Source organism: Lithobates pipiens, unplaced genomic scaffold (assembly GCF_037356315.1).
Source record: "Lithobates pipiens isolate NorthernLeopardFrog02 unplaced genomic scaffold, aLitPip1_a1.2 Scaffold_8, whole genome shotgun sequence".
NCBI lineage: Eukaryota > Metazoa > Chordata > Amphibia > Anura > Ranidae > Lithobates > Lithobates pipiens.
In genome coordinates, this window is record NW_027507903.1 from 382,968,925 (window position 1) to 382,985,400 (window position 16,476).

General features: G+C 44.6%; 1 protein-coding gene across 6 annotated transcripts in view; it reads left to right on the forward strand.

The window, feature by feature from the left end:
* The window catches only part of LOC143964154 (electrogenic sodium bicarbonate cotransporter 1-like), a 1,025,456-nt gene that overhangs the window by 792,835 nt on the left and 216,145 nt on the right, over nt 1–16,476 (forward strand). For all 6 annotated transcript variants that reach the window (XM_077473848.1, XM_077473849.1, XM_077473846.1 and 3 more), the window contains one exon: nt 8,348–8,527. In XM_077473848.1, the coding sequence (XP_077329974.1) occupies nt 8,348–8,527 (180 nt within the window). The remainder of the gene's footprint in view (nt 1–8,347; nt 8,528–16,476) is intronic.

Below are 16,476 nucleotides of genomic sequence, written 5' to 3' on the forward strand. Positions count from 1 at the left end.
AAATACGGATAAAAGTAGATTCTTGTGCCATTAAATTGAACATTCCTGCTTTCCCTTGCCAATCTCAGGATGATTTCTCTGTCTCTATAATTTAACAGTCTTGCCAGTATGGGTCGTGGGGGGTGTCCTGGTGGCAGTGGTCTAGTCGGGACTCTGTGAACCATTTCCACAGCATATAAGTGTGTAAAGCCCTCCTTGGCAAAAGTGTCGGTAAGCCATTGCTCCACAAATTGGGTGGGGTCACGGCCCTCCACCTTCTCAGGTAGGCCTACTATCCGCACATTGTTGCATCTCAATCGATTCTCAAAATCCTCTGCAGGCGAGTCTGTGGCTTTGGCTAAACGAGTAGTTACTTGGGATTCTCTAATCATGGCAGGCAGCTTGTCCTCCATATCACTGATTCTGCTTTCAGCAGCTGTTGTACACTCCCTTATATTTTGAAGATCTTGTCTGACCAGGCTAACCTCCTCCTTTAACCACTTCCCGGCCAGCGCACGACGATGTACGTCGACCGAATGGCACGGGCAGGCATATTGGCGTACAGGTATGTCCAATATTCAATGCCGCCCTGCCATCGGGAGCGCTCCGCCGGCGGCGCGCTCCCGCGCTGGTCGGGACCCCGGTCGCGGGACCCGCGGACTCGATCGCCGCGGGCATCCCCGCGATCGTCTCACGGAGCGGCCGAATGGAGGAAATGCCGAGTAAACAGCATTTCTCCATTCTGCCTAGCAACTAGTGACGCTGATCTCTGCTCCATGTGATTGGAGCAGAGATCAGTGTTCACTATATGAAAGCCCAACCCCCCCACAGTTAGGAACACACCCCTAGGAACACTTAACCCCTACACTGCCACCCACTGGTTAACCCCTTCACTGCCAGTGTCATTTACACAGGAATCACTGCATTTATATAGCAGTGATTACTGTATAAATGACAATGGTCCCAAAAATGTGTCAAAAATGTCCGATGGGTCCCCCACAATGTCGCAGTCACAATAAAAATCGCTGATCGCTGCCATTACTAGTAAGAAAAAAATAATAAAAAATTATTAATAAAAATGCTATAAAACTATCCCTATTTTGTAAACGCTATAACTTTTGCGCAAACCAATCAATAATCGCTTATTGCGATTTTTTTTACCAAAAATATGTAGAAGAATACGTATCGGCCTAAACTGAGGGAAAAAAATGTTTTTATATATTTTTGGGGGATATTTATTATAACAAAAAGTAAAAAATAATGCATTTTTTTCAAAATTGTCGCTCTATTTTTGTTTATAGCGCAAAAAATAAAAACCGCAGGGGTGATCAAATACCACCAAAAGAAAGCTCTATTTGTGGGAAAAAAAGGACGTCAATTTTGTTTGGGAGCCACGTCGCACGACCGCGCAATTGTCAGTTAAAGCGACGCAGTGCCGAATCGCAAAAAGTGGTCTGGTCTTTGACCAGCAAATTGGTCCGGTCTGAAAGTGGTTAAACTCCCAAAGTGGACTTGTAGGTTGTTAAGTGAGGCAGTGCATTTATTGACAGCTAGGATCAAGTTGCTCACCCTCCTCCTCTCCAGTACCTCTGACTCCTCCATTTCCTCAGTGTGGCTGTCTGTCTGCTCAAGCATGGCCGCAGTGCCCGCCCCCATCTCACTGCCCTCCATGCCTGCCACACCATTCTCTGTGTCTGCACTTAGGTCAGGCATATTGCACCGGTCAGATTTTCTTGTCAATTTCATAGCGTAGTATCTCATGTCTTTTGGGGGGGATCTCCGGTCCCTTTTTTGGGGTCTTTCAGTTGTTTACTTACCCCTCCTTGAGTTTGGCCTTCTGAGTAGAGGACAGAGCGCCGCCATGTTGGAAGTCCGACCGCGGACCATCTCCTTTATTTCCACGGGTCATGATAGCTTATAATCTGCAACCGACGCTGCAGGACTGTGCTGCAGTTGTTCCCACACTAGTAGGGGTGAGACCGGGCTGTTTGCACTGCTGGAAACCGGATCAATTAAGAGTGATTTGCGGGAGCTCTGTGCTGAAGTGTCTGCCACGCCCCCCCCCCCCAAAACCAGTTCTTAAAACAAGACAAACAAGTTTTAGTCATGTTAACTCTTTCTCCTCCTTTAATACCCTTTTATATCAAAAACGTGATATCACCATGATCAATTAATGATTTATGTGTGGGGTCATTTTGTTGCATTGTATAATTGCAGTACATTGAATAAGCTTGAACAATATATAACAAGGATAAAAACCAGGCACATTAAAATTAACATTCCTGCCTGTCAGAACCAAGAGAAAATGGAACCAAAAAAAAAAATCACTAAAACTTCCTGGTCCTTTAAAGGAGTTCAACTCATCTTTGGCAATATCTCTCGCTTCAGCTTGGAGGTTTGACACCTCCTTTCTGTGTTTATCGATTATATCATAATCATAATAATCAGGTATTCCAATACTGGTATTATGAATCCATGTGTAGCATTCATAGTCCTCAGTTACTTCAGAGTCCAGTCAGAGCAGCACTGGATTCGATAGCTACTTTGTGCATATCTAGTTGTTTACGAATAGCCCTTTGTTCAATACTAAACAGTTTGATGTCTACATAATTATTTTCCATAACTTCACCCATTATTTTGGAGTAGTTATTCAATCTTTTAATTATTTCTATTCCCCATCCCGTCCATGAGGGAAGCCATGCCCAGGCTTGGTCTTTATCATAAAACAACTCTCTTTTCATTTTTAAGGGGTTGCCTGGGGTATGCTCTAGCTTTCAAAAGATGTTGGTGCTTTCCTTTTTCATCCAATATGATTTCCATAACTGGAATCAATGAGGCCAAATAACACCACCCACGGATAACAACTGGTACCCATGGATAGCATTCCTTGCCGCAACATTCATACACACTATCCCCTAGGGAAAATGATCATTGGCTTATAGTATCCTGAATACTTTCAAAAACGGCGGCCATGGTCAACTAGTTCAAAATAAAACTCACAGGGTTGTCGATACCAGCTCCCCTATTCAAAACAGTATTTAAATTTGTATTACGTTCTGGGTTATATTTGCAGGGGCAGCTAAAAGAGGAATTTGGAGTGTGCTTGGGTGCAATTTACTACATACCCAACATTTGTAATAACCTGACCTCTGAGAAAAAGAATACTTATACTGAAGTAACAACATTTTATCAGTAGGGGGTATGAGTCCTTTGGGCCCTCCACGTTGGATTCCCTCCTTTGTCGTGTTACTGTTCCATCAGAAGGGGGCTGCATATGGTCTTTATGGTGCCCAAGTCCTCAGGATGATAGATACAGTTAGTGATGATCCATGTGGGCAGAAACACCATCAGTGTCAGCATAAAGAGTACAAGGCTTTCCCAAAAGTCTGTTGTGAGAGAAGTGAGTTCATCTTTTTCAGTCTTATTATCATCTGTTTCACTCGCTCTTTGCATCACCTGTTTGACCTCCTATATCTGTGTCTTGCTTAAGGGTCCTTTGTGGTACTTTCTTTATCCACTTGTCATGGATCCAGACTCCGGATTGTTCCGTGAGGACAGCGGTTCTGGTCACTGCGACTACGCAAGTGGGTGGGCCAAAAGGGTAATCTTGCTTCTTGGTCTGGTTCACCTGGTGAATTACGACCACGAACTTGTGTGTTGGTTCCTGTGAGGGTAATGAAAAATAATATTTTATTGTAGATGCCATTCAACTACATAATAAATTTTCTACAATATTCCTCCTGTATCAAACTCAGATCTCCCTGCTCTATTACCAAGGGTTTCTTAATCCAGGGAATGGCAAAAGGTCAACCCATCAGGATCTTAAAAGGGGACAACTGATTGGTCTTGGAAGGGGTCATTCTTATTTCTGTTTAAACCACAGGCAGCACAGTTTTCCATTTGGCAAATGTGCCACCCATAGCTTCCCTTATTTTATCTGTAATTGTTCAGTTCATTCTTTCCACTATACCTGAACTCCGTGGGTGATATGGAATTTCCAATCTATTTGCAATGTCTTGTGTTAACATTTATGTCCTATGCCATGGTACTGTGAGATGAATAAAGGTGCACTTGCTTTTGGTATGCCTGGTTTTCCCTCTTTGGCGATGAGTCCAGTCTCATGGACTCATTGTCAGACCCTGTGTATGCCAATAGGCCAGATCTGCTGGTGGAGCCATAGCCTATAGGTCCTGCAAAACCTGTTCCCAAGGAAAAGTTGGGGGTACATTTAAATAAAGGCTGGGACCGTCAAAGCAGCTTGTTTAGCAGCGGCGTTGGCCAGTGCATTTCCCTTTGTGTGTGCGTGTGTGCGTGTGTGTGTGTGTGTGTGTGTGTGTGTGTGTGTGTGTGTGTGTGTGTTTCCGTAGGGGGACCTAATGTAAATGATGTAGCCATTTCTACAGCCATGGCACATGAGGCCAAAGCCCTCAGACACCACATCTTGTACTGGAACTCGGACTACATTAGAAAAAAAGGCTACAGGTCTCGGCTTTCCTCCATGCTCTTGTGCAAAGACCCCAGCCATGGTTTTATAGTTGTCCTTTGCAAACTAATGAAACATTTTACAATATTCAGGTAATCCCAGACCAGGAGCCATTACCATAGCAGTTTTAAGTTACACGAACGCATTAATCATTCACTCAACAGTTTCCTGACACCATTGCAACTTTTCATTAGACAATTTGTGACCTGTCTGTGCTAAATGTTCTAACAGTGAAACAGTCTTTCTGACAGTCTTCCTGGGAGGGACTACACAACAGTAGGTCATTGAAGAGGGATGGAACCATGGCTAGGTGCCTAAGATTGTAAAGTGGCCTGGAGAGCTATTGAGTAGACTACAGGTGAGTCTATATAGCCATGGCAAGCGATTCCAGGTTATCTGGTGCCCTCTATAGGAAAAACGCCAGTAGTAGTTGTGTCTCTTCGTCAACAGGGACAGAGAAAAAAAAATTACTTAAATCAATAACTGAAAAACTCACTGCCAAAGGCAGGTATGGAGGTAATGAGAGCTGGCACATCAGGTAAAATAGGGGCAATTGGAATCACAAGGATATTTATGGCTTGGAGATCCTGCACAAACCTGTATGATCCATCACTCTTTTTGACTGGGTTTATGGGGTGTTATAAGGCGATATGATGGGTTTTAAAATTCCTTGTTTCAGGAATTGCTCAATAACGGGTCTGATACCTTCCTCCTCTTTGGAGAGATGGTACTACTTATGGTAAACTGGGGATACTCCATGCTTTAGTCTGGCTTTGTAATGGGTACATTAAATATATCCTACATCAAGATTGTCTTTAGCCCAGAGGGGGTGGTCCTGTGGAAATGGGGGAGGGACTTCAGTTTGAAAGAACAGTGATAATTCTATGGCTACTCCCCCTCTTTGAGTCAAGAAAATTTCTAAGATTCCTATTACATTTCTTCCCAAAAGATTTACCAGGCATGAAGGTATTATCCTGAATGAATGATGTAAGAGTACAGTTCCGGTGACAAAGTCACTCACTATCAAGGATTGTATCTTTCCTGAAGAGGTTGCTTCCTCTTGGCCTATTTGAGCTGTAGGGGGGTCCTTGTTTCCTTCATTTACTTTATGTCCCACTCAGTGTGTCCTGTGTACCATGGGAAAGCTTTCTTATCCCCTGATCATATCCATATGGAATTGGTCATTTGCACCTGTGCGTAGGAAGGGTGAGCTACTGCACATTCTTCCAGTTTATCCAGTTTTATTTCGTATATGAAAAGATTTATCAAAAAATAATCCATTTCACATACTCTGACCACATAGTCCTTGCATGTCTATCTAGGATTAGGTGGGGGTATTCTTTACTTTCTCTCTTACCCAGTCTTAATTTGGTTACAAACAACCTATACAAATTTACCGTCTTACCTTACAAGAACCTCTTGCAATGTACAACAATAATATAAGCTCTAAACAATATTCTTATACAGTACAATATTCTACAATATAATACAATATTCTGTGGTAGAAAGAAAAAGTGAAAGGTTGGTAGAATTCCAGTGATTGTCTGGCTCCTTCCTTAAGAGCCTCTAGTTTAGTCTCCCAAAGACTATCTTTTATGTGCTTGTGCTTCCCAAAACAATTAACCTCTCTACAATCAGTCTACCAAAGGGGTTAAATCTGCTTAGACCTGGACAATCAGTAGAATTCTTTCGGAGCTCGGGAAGCATCTAACAAAGATGAGAGTAATTCAATGAATGCTTGCTTTTAATGGTAAGAATCACATCTTTATACAAATTATGAGCAAAGAATATTGTACAACTTAAAGAGAAAGGAGGGAGGGAGGGCAGAGTTCATCACATGACACATAATTCCTATACAAACATAGGATCTCACACAGTCTAAACTAGTATTTTTGCTGATGGTTGCTATTATCAAAAAACATAATTTAAACTAATGCTGACGTTCTGGCTTTGTCTGAAGACATCATTTTAAAACCAGTTCTTACCAGACCTTATCTATGCTGTGGTCATCATGACAAACAAGACCCTAAAATAAATAGATATTGCTCTGTCAGCTACATTAAAGTTTTAGTCATGTTAACTTTTTCTCCTCCTTCAGGGAGGCAGTTGGGATTTTTTTTGCACACTATGATTGCCTATAACAGTGAAAATCATTATTATAATAAACAATTTTTTATGAATGATATCCATTCATCCATTGTATACTATTGTGAAGCTGTGATTGGCCACAACTATCACATGGTACATATGTACTGGGACTGGCTCTGTCTGTACCATTTGATCACTGTGACCAATCACATAGATCAAAACAATAGTTCTCAATGTATGGCAACGAATTGCCATGTGATCTGCTGTGATTGATCACAGAAAACACATGGTACCGGCAGGGGCTCGGTACACTGATCTGTCCACTGGACACAGCGGGTGAGCATTCATGCCGCAGCACAGCACATAGAGTGAGTGCAAGGCGAAATCCTGGTAGGTTGTCATATAGGGTTCACCCAGGATGGCAGCGCCTCCGCTCAGCTATCATATTATTTATAGGTGGGGTTGGAAGTGGTTAAATCACTTTTGAATTTTTTTTTACTTTGATACATGTCCCCATGGCAGTGCCCATCCTCAGATGTCTTTGTTTGATAATCCCTTACCTATTCGTTTGGGAAATGCCAGTTACTTATAAATAAGATTTGGCAACTATTAATCTCATTGGTGTTTGAATTTGGCATCTGAACTTCAGTTAACCACTTTCAGACTGGACCATCTTGCTGGCTTAAGACCAGACCACTTTTTGCACACTGCATCGCTTTAACTGAAAATTGTGCAGTCGTGTGATGTTGCTCCCAAACAAAATTGACGTCCTTTTTTTCCACAAATAGAGCTTTCTTTTGGTGGTATTTGATCACCCCTGCGGTTTTTAGTTTTTGCGCTATAAACAAAAATAGAGCGACAATTTTGAAAAAAACACATTATTTTTTACTTTTTGTTATAATAAATATCCCCCAAAAATATATAAAAAAACATTTTTTCCCTCAGTTTAGGCCGATACGTATTCTTCTACATATTTTTGGTAAAAAAAATCGCAATAAGCGATTATTGATTGGTTTGCGCAAAAGTTATAGCGTTTACAAAATAGGGATAGTTTTATAGCATTTTTATTAATAATTTTTTATTATTTTTTTTTTACTAGTAATGGCGGCGATCAGTGATTTTTTTTTTTTTTTTTTGTGACTGCGACATTATGGCGCACACATTGGACATTTTTGACACATTTTTGGGACCAATGTCATTTATACAGCAATCACTGCTATACAAATGCACTGATTCCTGTGTAAATGACACTGGCAGTGAAGGGGTTAACCAGGGGGTGGCAGTGTAGGAGTAAAGTGTTCCTAACTGTGGGGGGCTGGGCTTTGTGTTAGTGAATACTGATCTCTGCTCCAATCACATGGAGCAGAGATCCGCATCACTTGTTGCTGGGCAGAACGTTCAGCCTCCCCGTGAGACGATCGCGGGTATCCCCGCAGCGATCCAGTCCGTGGGACCCGCGACCGGACTCACGGGGTCCCTACCGGTACGCGAGCGTGCCACAGGCGGCGCGCACATGATGGCAGGGCGGCATATAGAAATGGACATACCTGTATGCCTATATGCCTGCCTGTGCCATTCTGCCGACGTACATTGGCGTGCGCCGGCTAGAAATTGGTTAAAATCCCTGAACCCACCCCAAACCAAACTTAAGTGCATTCGGCTTGTCCCTACTTATGAACTGTAGGGTTTTATAGAGTAAAGAAACACTTACTTTAATGATATAGCTGTAGCTCATGAATTATAGCTATTTATATGACTGCTCATTTTTTTTAACTTATCACATTTTTTTCCTTGCAGAATAAGGAACCTGAAAACATTACACAAAATCTGTGCAAGGAACTGGGAGGACTTCTAGAGGGCAACAGCTGTGAATATGTTCCAGATGTTTTTCTTATGTCGGTCATCCTATTTTGTGGAACATTTGTGTGTACAACTTCATTAAAACGTTTTCAAAAAAGCATATATTTATCTGCAACGGTATGTATTAAAGCCCATTAGAACTGAAGTGAACAGAAATGTTTTGAAGCAGTTGTAAAGATTTAATTATTTTTTTCCTAAAATAATAAACATTATATTCATCTACTATGTGCAATGAAATTGCACAGAGTGGCTCTGAACCTCCTATTTTGGGGTCTTCAGTCAGCTCTCTAGGCTTCTCCTCTGCTTCATGTACCACCATAGAAAACTGTGTGCTATGGGGCGCATATTTGGACTCTCGAGCCAGGATGTGGGCTTCAATAGACACAAATAGTGCATCCTGGCCCCACTCCCTACTCACAGGATTTGATTGGCAGCAGCAGGAGACAGTGGCTTCCGCTGTTGCCTCTCTGTCCTGTGAATGCAGAAGAGCAGAGAGAGCACTACAGATGAGCACAGTGCCGGATTGAGTGAGGACTCAAGTGTTTAGGGGGGAAGGGGGCGATACTGCTACTAGGACATTTTTTAGCTCAATGCACAGAATGCATTAAAGTGACTTTAAACCCTCACCTTGTAAAACAAGCCATTGAGTTTAAAATAGATATACATTTGTATATAGATATATAAAGAAAAATCAAAATACTTTTTTTTTTTTTTTTTTTTTTTTTACCCTTTTTTATAAACCATAACATTCCCTTTGTTCTCAGCTGTATAAGAGCTGGGGGAGGAGAAACAGCAGTAAACTGATCTTCCCAGTAAAAGCATGTGCAGGGGGGTGTCAAGTCTGATCATTGGAGGAGACTACAGTGTGTGAGTGTCAGTTTTTAATAGTAAAGCAGAGGGAATGATAGGAACACGAGATTTTACACAAAGGAAGCAATACAAAGAGAACAGGAAACTTTGTCATACAAATACATGGTACATCAGGCACATATCAGGAATATGAAATGTTGGGTTTACATATTCTGTAAGGTAAAAATGTCTTCGCTTTAGAACTACTTTCAAAACATACAGAATTTCTATCAGTGATGAAGAATTCACCTCCATTGTGTTGCAATAGACCATCCATTCTATTAATTTCCAATTTAATTTAATTTACATATGGCTAGACATGTGCAGAACAAAACAATGTGTTTTCGCATATTTAAGGATGTGTTTGTTATGTTACCATTGTTGCCAACATTGTAAAAAATAATTGCGGGACACTTTTTTGGCTGTAGGCAGGGCCGTATTATAATGGGGCGTTTGTAGGAGTGGCATAGTAAAAAAAGAAACAGTGTGGCAAAAATGGGCGTGGTTTACGTGAAACAGTGGGCATGACTTAAATGAACGTGGCTCAAAGGGGGTGTGGTTAGAGTCTGAGATGAATGAGGGATGGAGAGGGAAAGGGGGATAGAGGAATGAATGGAAGGCAGCCCCAGACCCTACACAACAATAGAAATATGTGTATTCTAGAAAGTTTAACAATCAGCAGAAAAAGATACTCCAAACACCTGGTGTTAGCGCTTCAATCATCCTGGCACCATGATTGTTATAGTGTCAGGATGATTGAAGTGCATTATTTCTGTTATTACATTGTAATATAAAATTAAATCATTCAACTCACCATAATGTCGAGTCAGTGGGATCCCTGAGCATGTCACTAGCCACGTCGCCTGCCCCAGCAGAGTCCCTCCTTGCATCAGGTGCCCCCAGCAGAGTCTGTCCTTGCATCTGGTGCCCCCAGCATAGTCCCTCCTTGCATCAGGTGCCCCCAGCAGAGTCAGTCCTTACACCAGTGTTCCCAGCCTCAGCCCTTACATCAGTGTCTCAGGTAGAGCCATAGTTACCCCCTCTGTACATAGTTACCCACCCCCTTTACATAGTTACCCCCTCCCCCTGTACATAGTTACCCCTCTCCCCCTAGTTACCCCCCCTGTGCATGGTTACCCCCCCATGCATGGTTACCCCCCCTGTGCATGGTTACCCCCCCGTGCATGGTTACCCACCCTGTACATAGTATCCCCCCTGTACATAGTAACCCCTCCTGTACGTAGTTAACCCCCTCTCCTGTAAACAGTTAACCCCTCCTGTACACCTGTACATAGTTAACCCTTCCCTTCCTGTATATAGTTAACCCCCCTCCTCCTGTACATAGTTAACCCTTCCCCTCCTGTATATAGTTAACCCCCTCTCCTGTATATAGTTAACCCCCCTCCTCCTTTATATAGTTAACCCCCCTCCTGTACATTAAAGTTAATTTGCTGCCTGGGCTTTACACTGAGACAAGAGCAGAAGGAACTCCATGAGCGGCCGGCGCCATGTGTTCAGTGGAGAGGGGAGGGGCCGATCCGTGCAGCTAACCCCGGCTTTAGTATTGTGAAGAGAGAAGCCGATTCATTGGCTGCATGGATCGCGCCCCCTTCCTCTCTCCACTGAACACAAGGAGGAACGATCTAGTGGAGGCGCCGGCGGCCATTTTGTTAAAACCAGCTGCTCCAAAAGTGCAAAAGCAAACATTCCTGATTTCCCTGGGCATAAAAGGCAAAATCCTGAATCGGAATGGCCTCCGATCAGGACAAGGGTCCCAAAAATTGGAACTGTTGGCAACTATGTGTTACTAATTTTGTTTTGCTGATTCATTTTGAAATCAGTTTGATTTAGTTTAGTTTTGTTTAATTTTCATTTGTTAATGTTCTAATGAATTCCAAATTTTCGGAATGAATTCAAATTGGAATCAGTCGAAAACTTATCAACCAATTCTAATTCTGTGTGAAGAATAGCTGGTTGTTAACGAGCAGGCCGGAAGCCTGCCACCACATTCTTAACAACCGATGACTCATCAGTTGTCAGTGGGCTTTCCCACTGACAGTTGAAATGTAAACAAAAGAATGTCGACAGTCAAAAATGCTGAAAGAAAAACAGCGTGGGGGTTTTAAGGGAAAACCCATATATAAGCATGCAGCCCAGTGCCCAGTGTAAAATTTTCTGCTACCCATGCACAATTCAGACCGCATCACTTCGGGTGTGGCTCCGTCACTCAAACAGCTGACGGCGTGGTTTACTGCGCATGCGAGGCATTTGCTGGGCGCAAAGAGGCGTTTGCTGGGCACAGTGGCAGCGTATTTGATGGCAGAACAATGTACTGTACTTGGACTCAGTGCTATGCACGGGGCCCCATCCCCTCTCCAAGCTCCCTCTATCTCCCCCTCCCACCAACTCTCCGCCTCCGCCCGTCCCCTCGAGTCCATAATTTTTCTGGGCCCTGGCCATACATAAGATTTGCGCATTGCGCGATTCGGGGTGTGTTAGTGGGGTAGGCTGGGCTGTTTTTGACATTTAACCATCTCTCCGATTGCGCCCACCCGAGAGCATAATATTTCTGGACCTCGGTTAGATCCCGCGCATGCGCAATCAAGGCCCATGAAATCGTGCATTCGCAGTAAACCCCGCCGCCAGCTGTTTGAGTGACTGAGCCACACCGCAAGTGATGCGGTCTGAATTCTGCATGGGTCGCAGAAAATTTTACAACACCAGTCACAAGAGCAATGAGGAAGCGTCTCAAGGAGGCTGGAACAAGCGGAACAGCAGGAGAGAAAAGTATACAGGAGAGCGCTATTCAGCCCTTGCACCAGGCAGGGAAAAAGGACAGAGGAAAGGATGCAGCTGCAAGGCTGGAAGGGTTTGCTTGGAGTGAGACTTGGGATGTAAATTGAAGGCCAAATAGGCCTGGTATGTCTAATGCCGCGTACACACGTAGCCGTCTATCCGACGGACTGAGTCTGGCGGACTTCCCGCCAGACTGTCCGTCGGACTTTCCGAACGGGCTACTTGCCCACACACGGCACTTTTTCAGCGGACTAATACGGCGTACTAAGTCCGCTGTACTATCCGCCCTACTTTTGAAATGAATGGACTCACCCACGCACGCGGAGGAAAGTCCGCTCATTTCGAACGCGTCTCCAGGTAGGCGGGGCCCGCGAAGGAGACGTCGCTGGCCCCGCCACCTGGTATGGACTTAAAGGGGAACCCCAACGCTGAAAAAAATCGGCATGGGGGTGCCCCCAGGTCCACATCAGACCCTTGTCCGAGCACACTACCCGGCCAGCCAGGAAAGGCCAGCCCTCCTGAGCCGTACCAGGCCGCGTGCCCTCAACATGGGGGGTGCCTTGGGGAAGGGGGGGCCGCGCGGCCCCCCCACCCCAAAGCACCTTGTCCCCATGTTGATGAGGACAAGGGCCTCTTCCCGACAACCCTGGCCGTTGGTTGTCGGGGTCTGCGGGCGAGGGGCTTATCGGAATCCGGGAATCCCCTTTAATAAGGGGGCCCCCGGATACCGGCCCCCCACCCTATGTGAATGAGTATGGGGTACAATGTACCCCTACCCATTCACCTGTAAAGTAAAGTACAAAAAAAAAAACACAGAAGATAAAATAGTTTATTGCACAGCTCCGGGGGTCTTCCGTCTTTGGGGGTCTTCTCGCCGGACTCCTCCGCTATCGTCTTCTAGCTCTTTTAATAGCGGAGGAGCCCGGCTTTCTTCCTCTTGTCCCCCTCTTCGGTTCTTCTGCCGGGCCACCGTGCCTTCTTCTAGCTCTTTTACAGGCGGTGGCCCGGTCTTCTGTCGCCGCTGCCGCCGCCGCCTTCTGTTCTTCTATTCTCTTCTTCTTCTTCTTCAGATGTTGCCTCGCCGAGTCCTCCACTCACAATGACGGGGACCGGGCACTCTGCGACTTATATAGGGACATATAGGGACATCGTCGGATGATGTCCCCACCTATTATGATGTCACAGTCCCAGCATCCTCTGGGACTGTGACACCATAATGGGCGGGGACATCATCCGGGATGTCCCTATATAAGTCGCCGCGTGCCCGGTCCCCGTCATTGTGAGCGGAGGACTCGGCGCGGCAACATCTGAAGAAGAAGAAGAAGAGAAGAACAGAAGAACAGAAGGGGGCTCCCGGATTCCGATAAGCCCCTCGCCTGCAGACCGCGACAACCAACGGCCAGGGTTGTCGGGAAGAGACCCTTGTCCTCATCAACATGGGGACAAGGTGCTGTGGGGTGGGGGGGCCGCGTGGCACCCCCTTCCCCAAGGCACCCCCCATGTTGAGGGCATGCGGCCTGGTATGGCTCAGGAGGGGGGCCGCTCGCTCGTCCCCCCCTTTCCTGGCCGGCCGGGTAGTGTGCTCGGATAAGGGTCTGATGTGGACCTGGGGGGACCCCCACGCCGATTTTTTTCAAGGTTGGGATTCCCCTTTAAGCCCATACCAGGCAGCGGGGCCAGCGATGTCTCCCTCGCGGGCCCCGCCTACCTGGAGACCCGCTTGAAATTAGCTGACTTTTCTCCGGGCGGGAAAAGTCTGCTCATTTCAAAAGTGCGGCGGACTGGCATACACAGGGCCGGATTGTACGCCAAAATGCGAGTCCGGCGGGAAGATTGGAGTGCAAAACTACTTTCTAAGTCCGCCGTACTTTCGGGTCAAAAAAGTATGCCGGAGGCTACACACGGGGGGATTGTCCAGCGGACTTCAGTTTGCCGGACTTTTCCACCCTCTTGTTTGATCGTGTGTACGCGGCATTATACATTTAATACTTCTACTATAACAAAAGGCAAATTGATTGATGAGGTCCCGGGGGAGGTGGAGACGGATGAGGTGGAGGAGGTGATGAGAACAGAGAGAAATTAAAAGGGGAAGGTTGTCTCATGTGAGATAACGGAGGGGGCAATGCAAACAGAGCAGAGTGGGGCTGCTGGACTGATGGAAAAGTGGAAAAAGAAAGGGGTAATGTCTCAGGTGTTGCTGCTCTGCCTACCCAAGCTGAATTGGGGAGAGAACCAACAATTAAGGATGTGTTCCTGGCAGTACAAAATTGTAATTATACCTTGACTTCACTATCTACTCAGTTTAATCATCTCAGGGAAGATGTGATTATTATGCGCCAGGATATGCAGAAAGTACGTGAGGGAACATCTGCAGTGGAGGGGTGGATGGCTACCATGGAGGATGAGAGGAGTCTAATTCAGAGAGACTTTAAGGAAATGGGTGTGCAGTTGGGTCGCACTGCAAATCGCATGGATGACCTTGAGAATAGACTCAGAAGGAATAATGTGAGAATCCTTGTTATAACTGAACGTCTGGAAGGGGGGAAGCCAACAGAATGTATAGAGCAATGGTTGCTAGAAGTGTTTGACAAACAAAACCTTACCCTTTTTTCGCTGTGGAGAGAGCCCATCGTATTCCTGCTAGACCCCCACCTGTGGGCAAATATCCAAGGCAGTTTATCTTAAAAATGCTCCATTATAGAGACAAAATATTATCACTGGCTCGTATCAAGGGTATTATTGAAGTCAATGGATCTAGAATTTCAAATGAAAAAAAGGATAATTTTAGGGACTTTAAGGAAGCCAAGACCTGGTAAGGTCACGTATTTCCATCCCTATGGGACTTTATATGAAACCATGAGCTGGTAAGGTCATGTATTTCCATCCCTTTAAGGTCAACGGAGAGGGGAATAATGAAGGTGGGACTTTATATGAGGCACATGATAGCAAAACATAATACCAGTTGAACAGGGGAATTTTATTCACATAGCAGTATAATACATTGTTCTTATCGAATAAGATGTATAACACGATAACTAAAATAATAGCAAAAATGACAACAGGGACATCAAAAGACATAACCACTGGTATTCATGGTAGATAAATAAACATAATAATAAACATTAAGCAATTTGATAACAATGGTATATAAAATAATCATTGTGAAATTCCATAGTTCAACATGGACAAGCTTGGATAAAATCAATGTTGCGCATTAATATCTGCAGGACCTATGGCCTCGCTGAGCCAGATGAGGTAGGAATCAAGTAATAACTGAACAAAAATAAAATTGGGTAGACGCACGGCAACAAATATCTCTACGCGTTTCGTGGCTGATGCGCCACTCGTCAGGAGCATGCACGTGAGTTTCTAAAAAGGAGCAAAACGGAAAAAAAATGAAAAAAAAATAGTAATGTAAAGTAATAAAATAAAACCCATAAACAGGGGTAGAATAATACCCCCGACCGCACGAAGAGTGCGAACTTACTGATTAGAGCAGCTGGCTAATGATAGGGCGGGAAGGGGCCAAAGGCGTCCGAAATGGTCTCCAACCGGGGGCCGTGGCAGACAGCAATAGTGGCGACCCAGGCAGGCTACATTCAGGGCGGGCTAGGGACCACAAAGGTACTCTGTAAAGAAAACAGTCAAGATTGAAATAAGAAATCACTAGGGGTGACTAAAGTGAAGATATGAAATAAAGCACACCGTGCTAGTGGAGAAAAAGGTGATGAATTAACAATTGGCAGTAATAGACTGCCTAAAAAGTGACAAAAAACTATTTGTGAAAAGTGAATATAGAGGCTGGTTGGCCAAACAAAGAAAAGTGCGACAAAGACGATTACCTGTGAAAACCAAGCACCAGCTAGAGAGAGAAAAATAGCACGGTGTGGAGTGAAAAGTACAGGAAGCCTTGAGTGCCAAGAACGCCCAGAGAGACGCCCATATATGCGTCACCACAGCACCGCCCACCATCGTCACGCAACGTGGCATAGTGCGAGGGAGGAGAAAAGGCGCCGCTGGTCGGAGAATCCTCTCCAGCCGAACGGGACCAAAATCACTCCCCCATTACCCACGAGTATGACGCGTCTGTAACAAACGTGCGGCGATCTGAAAGACGAAATTTTATTTTTGTTCAGTTATTACTTGATTCCTACCTCATCTGGCTCAGCGAGGCCATAGGTCCTGCAGATATTAATGCGCAACATTGATTTTATCCAAGCTTGTCCATGTTGAACTATGGAATTTCACAATGATTATTTTCTGAGATACCATTGTTATCAAATTATTATGTTTATTTATCTACCATGAATACCAGTGGTTATGTCTTTTGATGTCCCTGTTGTCATTTTTGCTATTATTTTAGTTATCATGTTATACATCTTATTCGATAATAACAATGTATTATACTGCTATGTGAATAA